At 39.5% G+C, this 12,150-nt stretch overlaps 1 protein-coding gene and 1 long non-coding RNA gene across 2 annotated transcripts in view; one reads left to right on the plus strand and one right to left on the minus strand.

Annotated features, from left to right (window-relative positions):
• Nucleotides 1-3,158: 3,158 nt before the first annotated feature.
• STK39 (serine/threonine kinase 39) overlaps nt 3,159-12,150 on the minus strand; it is a 293,026-nt gene continuing 284,034 nt past the window's right edge. The window contains exon 18 of the mRNA XM_001102299.5: nt 3,159-4,708. Within this exon, the coding sequence (XP_001102299.3) occupies nt 4,634-4,708 (75 nt within the window). The 3' untranslated portion in view covers nt 3,159-4,633. The remainder of the gene's footprint in view (nt 4,709-12,150) is intronic.
• LOC144333395 (uncharacterized) lies at nt 8,460-12,015 on the plus strand. Its single transcript, XR_013402018.1, has 2 exons — nt 8,460-10,884; nt 11,902-12,015. It is a non-coding gene; the product is annotated as an uncharacterized LOC144333395 (long non-coding RNA).

Below are 12,150 nucleotides of genomic sequence, written 5' to 3' on the forward strand. Positions count from 1 at the left end.
TGTCATCTACTCATTCCTTTATAAACTTTTGATGATTGTATCTTTCTGGACCAAAAGAGAGAGTCACTCCTTGGACCATGCTCCTTCAGCTCCTTGCTGACCTGCATTTCTCACCATACAGTTTAACTCTAGGCCCCTACTGAAAGTTCCATAAAAGGAAATTGTTCACAACTTGCTGTATATGTATTGTATGAAGATTTTGAGAATTTTATAATTTCTGAAAACATAACTTCTATTTCCTAGAAGAGTTTTTAAGCATTTATGCCAGAAAAAGTGTTTCTCCTTTTTTACTTTTTAAAATAAAAATTGCTTATTTTTAAAGTGTACAAATGGATGCTTTGATATAGTGAACTGCAGTCAAGCTAATTAACCTATATATTACTTCAGTCACCATTATGTGTACGGTGAGAACATTACAATTTTTTCTCTTAGTAAATTTCAAGTATACATTATTAACTATAGTACCCATGCTGTACGGTTGGATCTTTAGAACTTATTCATCCTGTATCACTGAAACTTCATACTCTTTGATAAACACCTCCCCATTTCTCCTGTCCTCCTGCGCCTCATAACTACCATTTTCTTAGATTCCACATATGAGATCAGGCAGAAATTTTCTTCTGTATCTGCTTATTTCACTTAGCCTAATGTCCTGCAAGTTCGTCCATGCCATTGCAAGTGATGTTATTTTCTTCTTTCTAAGGGCTGAAGAGTATTCCATCGTATGTGTGTGTATAAAACAATTTCTTGGCCAGCCTCAGCACTTTGGGAGGCTTAGGTGGGAGGATCGCTTGAGCCCAGGAGTTGAAGACCAGCCTGGGCAACATAGTGAAACCTCGTCTCCACCAAAAAAGAAAAAAAAAAAAAATTAAAAATTAGCTGGGCCTGGTGGCACATACCTCTAGTCCCAACTACTTGGGAGGCTGGGGTGGGAGTATTGCTTGAGCCTGAGAGGTCAAGGCTGCAGTGAGCTGTGATCATGCCATTGCACTCCAGCCTGGGCAACAGAGTGAGACTCTGTCTCTAAACAAAACAACACAATTTCTTTATCCATTCATACATTCATGGACACTTTGGTTGTTTCCACTACGTTGGCTATTGGGCATAATGCTGCAATGAACATGAGTGTACAGATATCTCTTCAAGATACTGCTTTTATTTTCTTTGGCTATACACCCAGAAGTGGGAGTGCTGGATTATATGTTCGTTCTATTTTTAATGTTTGAGGAACCTCCATACTGTATTCCATATGGCTGTACCAATTTACATTCCCCCAATAGGCACATAAGTGCTCCCTTTTCTCCCCATCCTTGCCAGCACTTATCTTCAGATGTGAGATGATACCTCATTGTGGTTTTGATTTGCATTTCCATGATTAATGATGTTGAGTACATTTTCATGTGCTTATTGGCCATCTATATGTCTTCTTTGGGAAAATACCTATTCAAGTCCTTCGACTATTTTTAATGTTTTGTTGTTTGCTCTTGAGTTATATGAGTTCTTTACACATTTTGGATATTAACCCCTTATCAGATACATGGTTTACAAATATTTCCTAAGTCCATAGATTGCTTTTGCACTTTGTCTACTATTTCTTTTGCTGTGCAGAAGCTTTTTAGTGTCATATAATCCCGCTTTATTTTTGCTTTTGTTGCCTGTGCCTTTGGTGTCATATCCAAAAAAGTCATTGATAAGACCAATGTCAAGGAGATTTCTTCCTGTTTTCTTCTAGAAGTTTTATAGTTTCATGTCTTATAACGTCTTTAATCCATTTTGAGCTGATTTGTGTGTCTGTTGTAAGATAAGGGTCCAATTTCATTGTTTTGCAAGTGGATATACAGTTTTCCCAACAAAATTTGCTGAAGAGACTGTCCTTTTCCCATTGTATATTTTTGGCACTCATGTCAAAAATTGCCATACATGTGTAGGTTTATTTCTGGACTCTATTCTGTCCTACTGGTCTGTTTTTATACCAGTACCATGCTGTTTTGATTACTATAACTTTATAATGTAATTTGAAATCAGGAAGTGATGCTTCTAGTTTTGCTCTTTTTCCTCAAGATTGCTTTGGTTATTCGGGTATTTTGTGGTTCCATACAAATGTTAGGATTATTTTTCATATTTCTGTGGGTAATACAATTTTAAAATTTTGATAAGGATTATACTGAATTCATAGATTGCTCTGTATAGTTGGGAATTAAGGTAGTATGGTGGGTAGGAAGCTCTAGTCCACGTGTAGGCCCTCGTGGTGATTTTTACGTACTAACTTTATCCTTGCATTCATCTTGTAAGCCAGTTCTTATTGTCCCTTCATCCTAATTTCTTTATGCATTTTTACATCTCTATCCTATTGTATGAATGTATGCAAACTACCTCAAATGCCATTAGGATGGATACGAAAATTTAATACAGACATTAAATGATATTTGTAACCATGTTTAAATACAGATATTAAATGATATAACAATTATGACAAGGCAGTTATAAATAACTTTTCCTTAGTAATATATATTTAGTAATATATATTTACTTTTTAAAGTACACTAAAGAGCTACCATATCTAGGGTTAGCTAGGAAAGAGCAACGGCACCATCCCGGGAGTCCACCCCCTTGAAAGATTAGACTCCAATTTTGATTTTTGACTAGTCTCCATGTTGCAAAGTCCTTCAGTTATTCATGTACATTTTATCCTCTTAGAAGATGAGGGTCTTTTCACCCACAAGTTGTAGAGAAGAGTGTAAAGAACATGCTCTGAATGTCAGGAAACCAGGATCCTGGGAAGTTTACCTCTGCAAGTAGTCCTGTAAAGGGCCTTGGACAAGTCATTCAACCACTCTGAGCCTCAGGGACTAACAGCACTAAAATGAACGAAGTGGCTGGAAGGAATTACTCTCTCTTGTTCCCTATAGCCCTATAGGGGTTTTAATTCCAAGACCATCTGTCTACATGGAGTAGAAATGTTTGCCTTTCATTCTCTCCTCATGCTAATTCAAGTTACTTGTCAACCCAATTCTGTACTGGATGCATGATGCCTCCTTACTCTGCCTCTAGGGCACTTTCACTAGCTAACTTTTACTAGGCATTTTATGGAAGTGCTAGATGCCAATGCAGTAATGCAGATTATATCTAAAGGAGGAATGAAACAATGCAAAACAATCTCGTTGTGCAATACACTTTTATTTTCCTTTTACCTTTGCAGTCATCTTTGAGTAATCGTTGTGTAAACAATAGAATGGAATGAAATTACATTAAATTGTATGCAAATGGCTCTAGAACACCTTAACAATTATGACAAGGCAATTATAAATAACTTTTTTTCCTTAGTAATATATATTTGCTTTTTAAAGTACATTAAAGAGCTGCCATATCTAGGGTTAGCTAGGAAAGAGCAATGGTACCATCCTGGGAGCCCACCTCCCTGAAAGATTAGACTCCAATTTTCAAAATCCTAAGGTTTACTAGTTCCATAATATATAGTCAAGCAGAGGGCTACTTGGGTTGAAAGTATTTATTCTTGAACCTTAACAGCGTTTTACCTTTTAGTCATTGCACAAAACCCTTTCAATTTTCACTCCAGCTGGGTATTCTGCAAAATCTCAAGTAAAACTCAGATTCTGATATTTTCAAGTTTATCACCTTTAGAATAACAAATCCTATCACTTAAGGAGAGCCAAATCAGAGATGGGTATATAGTTAGCAATCTAACAGAATGGCAACATTTTACATAGGATTCTAAACGGTCCAATGAAGCAAAACGTAACATATGCCACCTTATATAGAGGAAATTTTAGATCTGAGACTATTCCAGAGTAAAGCAGCCTCAGGCACGTTCTTAATGTGAAAGTTTGCAAGGCACCTCCCTCTCCCAAGAGACAGTCAGATTGTAAATTGGCTTTTAGGCAAACAAACTAAAAGAATAAGCATCCAAATTCCTAATTCAGTCATTTCAAAATTTAGAAGTTACAAATACTCCAAAGATAGACCCAAAACTTTTTGTTTAAATAACGAGATTAACTGCAAGAAGCATATATTCAAAACCCTTTTTTTCTTATAGCTAAGGTGTGTAATGCATAAATATATGAAAAATAAAATTCACAGTCAGTTTTAAAACTAGAATTCAAGTTTGGCTAATAAATCTTAATTTTATAAGTATATTAATTTCTAAATACGACATAAAAGAGGCAGTATTGTCAGATGTACAATTAAAGTATTATAACAGAAATAACGACAATGAAAGGAGAAATAGGCTTCTGGATAGAAAATTCCTTTTGTTGCCAATAAATAAGACCACCTGAGTGTATTTCAGATTCTTTTCACTTAAGGGATATCCAAATTGATTGCTAAGAATATTAAATAGCCTTTGGAAAAATTAGCAACAGTCGTGCAGCTGTGGCATTTGCTTGTTCTTGTACTGTGGATTGCTAGAGAATAAAGCAGAACTCGGAGTGTTGTAAGTTTTAAAAAATTATTTTTTTATCCAATTTCGTTGAAGCTGGCCTCTTCACAATCTTCTGATTTTGCTGGGAAATGGGAGTGAGGGGGTGGGAAGAAATGGGCAGAAAGAGGGAGGGTTGAAGGGAGTGTGTGGAGGGGGTGGGACATGACAGATCAGGGTGACATCAAGGGACATACATCAGCTGACACTCAACTGAGCAAACCCAATCAGCTTCACTTCGTCAGGAATCTCCGACCCATCACAGCCAGACGCCTGGAAAGGGAAAAAGAAAGCCTCAGTGCTGGTTTGCTGCTGCTGCCGCCGGTTGTTAACGTCTTGTTCCTATGACGGCAGATCTAAGCAAAGGCACAGTTGGTATGGGACCATGTGTCCCATTTCTTCCAGAAGAGAGACGCCAGCCACTCTCTTGAATGACTCCTGGAAGCTAAGTGCTGTCAGCATTGTGGCCAGATCATGCTATGAAGTACGGAACAGAGGTGGGAAGGGATTTGTTATCCATTAAAATACCATGCCCAGGCTGGAAGTTTTGGAACAGTCAATGAAACACCACTGCTAAGAAACCACAAACAAATTTTTCAACAACTAGATAAAATTATTTTAAATATACTTTCTAACTAAATCACCTTAGTAATCATTCTGAAAACAACATGAAAATAAGCAGAAGAGATCTAACAGGTCACTCAGGAGTAATTTAGTTTTTACCAAACTCATCTCTTCTATAAAACTTGCCAGAAAAAAGGCATCACCAAGTACTGGGATGGGCTCATTAGAGAGAACTGCTATATAAATACCAGTGAATAAATTTTACAGGGAAAGGTATTATAACAATTATAAAAGAATTTTGTTTGTAATATTTTCAGACATATTAATTGCCTAAAATTGGCCAAAATTATGGTGTGTCAAATACTTTATTTTTCTTACTTCAAAATCAGAAAGAACTGGAAAGAAGCCATTGCCCTGGCTGGGCGTGGTGGCTCACGCCTGTAACCCCAGTACTCTGGGAGGCCGAGGCAGGCGGATCATGAGGTCAGGAGATTGAGACCATCCTGGCCAACACGGTGAAACCCCGTCTCTACTAAAATATAAAAAATTAGTCAGGTTTGGTGGCACACGCCTGTAGTGCCAGCTACTCGGGAGCCTGAGGGTTGAGGCAGGGGAATCACTTGAATCCAGGAGGCAGAGCTTGCAGTGAGCCGAGATCGCGCCACTGCACTCCAGCCTGGCGACAGAGCGAGACTCCGTCTCAAAAAGAAAGAAGCCATTGCCCTTCAAACCTCTCACTGGTCCTAATTAATAAGTTATTTTCATTTCTTTCTGACCTCTCCCCCTTGCTTTTAGAGAGACACTCTCTCTCTCTCTCTCTCTCCTCAGATCACCATTCTAAGCTGCCTCTCATCCTACAGTACATAAATCAGAATTGGACATTACATAAGAACAACAAGGAGGGGAGAAAAAAGTAAGATGAATGACTGGGAATGGGCAATTAATTACCAAAGGATCATACAATCCTTTTCAGAGCCTAATTCCAGCTAAATCATTGTCACAACAATCAGTTTCCCATGGAAAAGTGGGCTTTCCAATCACCACAATTAACCTGCTTAGCACTGCTTGTATACATTTAGATTACGTACTGTATTGTTTTGTGAACTGTACTGTTCACAATGTACCAGCATCAACTCTAGCATTTTCTATTAAATAAGCAGCTAACTATAATGTTTGTACCTTGAATATTTTCAAATGATTGTCTTTAAAATAACATTCTATCTATGTAAGTAGTTATGCTTATGTAAAAAAGTCACTAGCCTAAAGGATAAAAATAGTAATCAGTATTTAAAGAAAGGAATTTACTTTGTACCTATCCAGTGATATCTCTGGTTTCATTTGACAGATAAGATATTCAGTGAAGTAAAATTGTCATTGTTTGTGTTGGCAGTGGCAATGAGGTCTGAAATGCTCTTCTTCTTATCACCTTCAACAAAGTAGTACAGGCATAAAGGGCATTTTGGCTGAGGTATTTCTGGTGGTGTCACACTGACACTGTAATATTCACCTTCCCTATCCATTTTCTCCTTGTGTTATCACTGTTTCTTTACCTACCTTCCTAAATCTTCCCTTCTCTCATGTGTAGCTCTTGTTAACATCATTTACTCAACCCACTGAATAATGGCAGACAACTGTGTAATTAACAGGCAACTGACAAACATCCAAAGACAAATTACGGCTGCTGGTGGTGACAAGAAGGTCAGATTGCCAAATGTGAAATACACCAATGTACTCAAAGCTTCATCAGAAATTTGGCAATGTGAATATCAGGAGGTTAAAATGACTGGAATAAAACTACAGTACCCAATAGTGGTTGAACTGACTAGAAATGAGAATATTAAATCCTTTCTTGTGAAGAGTAATGGAAATGAGAACTTACTAGGGTAGGTGATAAACCAGTGGTTATGGTGAGAACATCACAGAAGGAGTCTTCACGAAGTCCCTACCCACCCTGGGTCCTCAGTGCCTCCCATAGCTACACTGAAATGTCTGTCTCCTGGCCAAGACCTTTGGCTGTTTGCTTCAAGGCGCTCAGCCCTCCTTCCTCTGCTACCTGGGCTCTCACTGCTGAGTCCGGGGCTCTCTTAGCCTGCAAAGCACAAATGAGGGTGATATGCAAACGACTCTGAAATTCAGAGAAAGGAACCAATGACCCTTCAAAACAGCAATGTTCAAACTTTGGGTTCTCAGGCTCTCTTGATCCTCTTAAGAATTATTGAGGAGTCCAAAAAGTATCTGCTTATGTGGGTTATACTCGTTAGACTGACTGGTCTTAGAAATTAAAACTGAGAGATTTAAAAAGTATTTTAAACATATTATTTGAAACTATGTCGATATTAAAGTAATAATATAAACAGTATATTTAAAAACATAAAATAGGTTTACATAGGTTAATTATACTATCTTAAAACTAAAACATTTAAAAAATATTCCTTTACTAATTCATTAAACTTAACAATAATAAACTGATTACATACAAACATAAATAAAATCCTTATGAAAAATAACCATAGTCCCCCTACCCGCTGCAAGAAAACTCAAAGAGTGGCATGACTTTTACATTTCCTCTTTAATGTCTTGCTTAATAAAAGACAGCTGGATTCTCACACCTACTTCTGTATTCAATCTACTGTTTTATGCTGTTTACCTGGAAGTACACACACACACACAAAAAAAAAATCCAGCCTCATACAAATATGTATGAAAGAGGGAAGATTATTTTGATAGCTTTTCCAAATAGTTGGGGATATCATTTGTTACTGCACTAGAACTTGCCAAGTGACAGTTTCTTTAATGTAAATTGCAATGTACACTCTGAAACCACAGTATTTTCGTACCCTGTTACCTTAAAATCTATTGGTCTACCTTGCACTTTGAGTGGATCTTTTACCCATGCATGACTTTAAGCATCACTGACTTATGCAGATCTTCTAAATGGTTGACGTGTTTCATTATACAATATGAACAATTCATTATACAATGTCAACAAATCATATTCATTAATAACACCCATCACCAATCTCATCAGAAAAGTCTAAATACTGGATTACTGTCAAGCTTACAGTAGCAATACAAGTTTTCCAAAATCCTATTTTTGCTTGAAAGCTTGAATTTATTATCAACAACAAATATTGTCAGATTTGTTTATTTATTTATATTTTTTGAGACAGAGTCTCGCTCTGTCACCCAGGCTGGAGTGCAGTACTGTGATCTCAACTTACTGCAACCTCCGCCTCCTGGGTTCAAGTGATTCTCCTACCTCAGCCTCCCGAGCAGCTGGGACTACAGGTGCCCGCCCCCACGCCCAGCTAATTTTTTTTTTTTTTTAATTTTTAGTAGAGATGAGGTTTCACCATGTTAGCCAGGATGATCTCGATCTCCTGACCTCGTGATCCGCCTGCCTCAGCCTCCCAAACTGCTGGGATAACGTAAAGGTGTGAGCAACCGCACCCGGCCATCAGTTTTCTTTTTTTTTTTTTTAAGTGTCAGTCTTACTTTCTTCATTTTGAAAAAAAGTCTGCCAAATATCTGAGTCTGAATAACCACAGTTTGTCAGCTATTCTTTCAAGTAAAAATGATGTTTCATGAAGAAAGAAAAAGTATGTAGGTAAGCTTAAACCAAACAATCTCACAAGTGCTTTTCCTGGAGCCTGTCAATGTACACCCGGATAATGAAGGAGTGACTCCCACTTCATCACGCTGAACACTGAAAAGATGTGTCCTGTAGCTGAAATTCAATGAAGTCAGTAATGTTTCCTGCCTTGTTAGGAAAATTGTCAAGTGAAAGTGGCTTTGCTTTTTCACAGTGAGTGACAGTGCCTGGCTTTGAGGAACACAATGACTATCAGTGCAGTCTGGTGTCGCTGCATGTGTGCTGACATTACCAGTTTTACCCACCATGGCTTTACACCAACATCAACACAGTGGAAAAGGCAAGTCACAAAGAGTTTTGACATCCAGGGTCACCTAGAAGGGCTCAGGGAAACTCAGAAGTTTGAGGCCCATGCTTCAGAACGTGCTATCCCAAAATATGCCACTCTTCTATTTCATTGTTTTGAGTTAAAGACACTTATAACAACAGCAACAGATGCAGGAAGGGCCCTCTGACTTTCCTAAAAGCAGGAGTTAAAACTCCCATGTGGAAGGTTTCCTCCCTGCACCTGGAAGAAGAAAGATATTCTGATCACCAGAGGTGGGGAGCCAAAGTCCCTGACAGACATCTACACAAACAAACCTTGTTAAACTCATCCTCGTGTTCCTAGTCACTTCTCCACAATGAACCCTCATCCCAGCCCCCCACTGCCTTGCCCCTTTCATCATTTACTGCTTTGTCCAACTCAGTATATGTGCTCAATTCTAACAGGGTCTTCATTTCTTTATGAGGCTTCTCAGGTCATATAAAACTTAGATTAAATAAATATGTATGCTTTTCTCCTGTTAATCTGTTTTATGTCAGTTTACTTCCAGGCCCAGCCAAAAATCCCTAAGAAGGCAGAGGTAACAGTTTGACCCCCCTACCAAAGGAAAATGTATACATTATCAGGGAGCTAGTGTGACAGTGTATGACACCATGCACGCTTCACTCAGGGTGTATTCTGATTCCTGAACACCCACCTCCTCACCCCTCCTGCCATGACAGCAGGTGTGGCCTGCACCCCACAGAGGAGCTGAAGTTATGGTTGCCTGGCGTCACTGACAAGGAATGCCTCCACCCCAAATGCGGGTGCAATTTGGAATCACCAGGAGAGTCTGAGGTGGCCCCCACCATAGAGTCTGAGAACCACCGGTCTATCCCAGTGCTTCCCAGTGTGAAACTACAAGTTTCCTTTAAAGCACTGGTTCTCAAACTTCAGCCTGCATCAGAATCACCTGGAGGGCTTGTTAAAACAGATTCCAGTGTCCCACCCCACAAGAAATTCTCATTCCTTAGTCCTGAGATGGGGGTCCTAGAATTTACATTGTAATCCAGTTCCCAAGGGAAGCTGACACCGTCAGTCTCGGGGCCACATGTGGACAGCCACTCTTTTAGGCTGGGAGTAGGAGGGACAAAGCTGCCACGTGGACCTTCTGGAACTGGAAGTTTCCTTGAAGATCTTTGTCTCACTTTTCTACCCCTTCAGTAGGAGGAGAAAGTTAAAACGCTTAGGGAGTTTTTACCCCATTTCAGGCTTAACTTTACCTGCACTTTGCAAAATGTTGCCTTAGTCATGCAGCCTCCAATTATGCAGAAGCTGAGAACCTCTAAAAAGAAGCCCCTTTAGTCACTGTGAAAATGCTTATGAAATTTCTGTCTGCAATACATATAGTACTATTAAACTTCAGTAACTAAAACCTATAATGCTTATGTTAATGTGTACCAATTAGATGTTAATTACATGTTCTCAAAATTTGTATTCTGTCTTCAAGGGCAAATTAAATGTATCTTATTTCATGTTTTTTCTAATGCAATTTCAAAAATTCCACATTGAAAGCAGGAAGAATCACCTACTTACAAAACTGCCCAGTCGTCCATTCAAAAACGGCCTAAAAATAAAGACCTGTCTCAAGGCTTACAACAATAAAACAGTACTAATACATCAAACTCAGAGCACATAATAGTTGAGCTGAAATGCCCTCTATGCCCAAACCACTTTGTTAAATGTGAAGAGAAGAATCTGATCTCCCAGCCCCTGGCCATACCAACAATGGAAATCCTACTTATTAATCTCCCTGTGGAATGCTTCTCAGGGTTTGCTGAACACTGGAACCACCATGAAGTCCTTTTAATATTCCCACAGCCCAGGCTGCACCAAGAGCAATTAAATCAGAGTATCTGTTGTAGGACCCAGACACTAGGTCCTACAACAGGACCCATTTCACATCTTGGGAACGCCAGGCTCTCTGGGGTTAATTTGCCCAGGATCACACAGTGGAAGCTGCAGACTCACCGCTGGTCTAGACTCAAAGCCCATGCTCTCAACAACCATTCATTCCTGGAGGCAGACCCCTGCGGCCTTAGGCATTCAATGTTTAAAGTGTCCCAGCGCTCCCGAGTGAAACCACTGTGCAGGGAGGTAAAGAACCACAGTATCATGACACTGCTGTTCTTTAGATAATTTTCAGGCCCCTGACATTTTCCTTTAAAAAGTAATGAAAGGCACTGAGATTAAAATAATGATAAACAGCTGAGAGATAAAGGGACCATGCGCAGCAGCAGCTTATGAGGAAAAACGCTGCTAAAATGCTTTGATCTTTTATTCCTGAATAAAATAACCAAGTTGATGAATGAGGGTAAATGCATTTGAATCTCTGCAGTTTATCGAGATGTTAGCGTCCTACGCAAGATCAGGCCAAAAACCAGTTCAAATTAGCTCTGTCAAGTCGATCTCAAACCGGCTGGCAGCTGATAGCTACAAAGAAACCCTCCTGGGGCTTAACAAGGGCTGGACAGAAAGTTAAGTGACAGAAATAAGGTCCCTCGTGAGTTTGGTTTTCTTTAACATCTTTATCTTTGGCGAGAATAAACTATCAATTTCCATTTACTGTGAATACCACACTACTACATTTTCAAGCTGTAATGGGAAGGAAAACATATATGGAATTGTTTCTAAAACTCTCCTGTGCCTGACAGGCCACTATTACTCAATCTGCTGAAGGTACAAAGGAGATTCAGTCTCAGCCAATGTAGATTCAGTCCCAGCCAATGTAAATGTACCCGGTCATCCAAAAGGAGGAATCTACAAAATGACAGAAAACTGTACAACCCTAAGGCCGCAGGGGTCTGCCTCCAAGAATGAATGGCTGTTGACAGCATGGGCTTTGTGGCTAGACCAGGGGTGAGTCTGCAGCTTCCAGACTCAGGATCTGTGTGATCACTGTGTGATTCTGGGCAAATCAACCCCAGAGAGCCTGGGGTTCCTGAGATGTGAAATGGGCCTGCTACCAGAGATAATGGGAAAGCAGGAGAGCTGGAGGGGTGGGGGCAGACCAGGTTTCATTAGCCATGTCCCAGGTATGTGGTTTACAATAGGGCAGAGGACACACTGTGTCTGCTACATTTTGGGATTGTAGGAGGATTACTCTGGCTACAGCCACAGGGTGGTAAACAGAGCCAAAAGCTGGCAAATTGGTGGCAGGAAGATTAGTTTCTGAAGATGACAGAATCCTGCTTG

Source organism: Macaca mulatta, chromosome 12, assembly GCF_049350105.2.
Source record: "Macaca mulatta isolate MMU2019108-1 chromosome 12, T2T-MMU8v2.0, whole genome shotgun sequence".
NCBI classification, from domain to species: Eukaryota; Metazoa; Chordata; class Mammalia; order Primates; family Cercopithecidae; genus Macaca; species Macaca mulatta.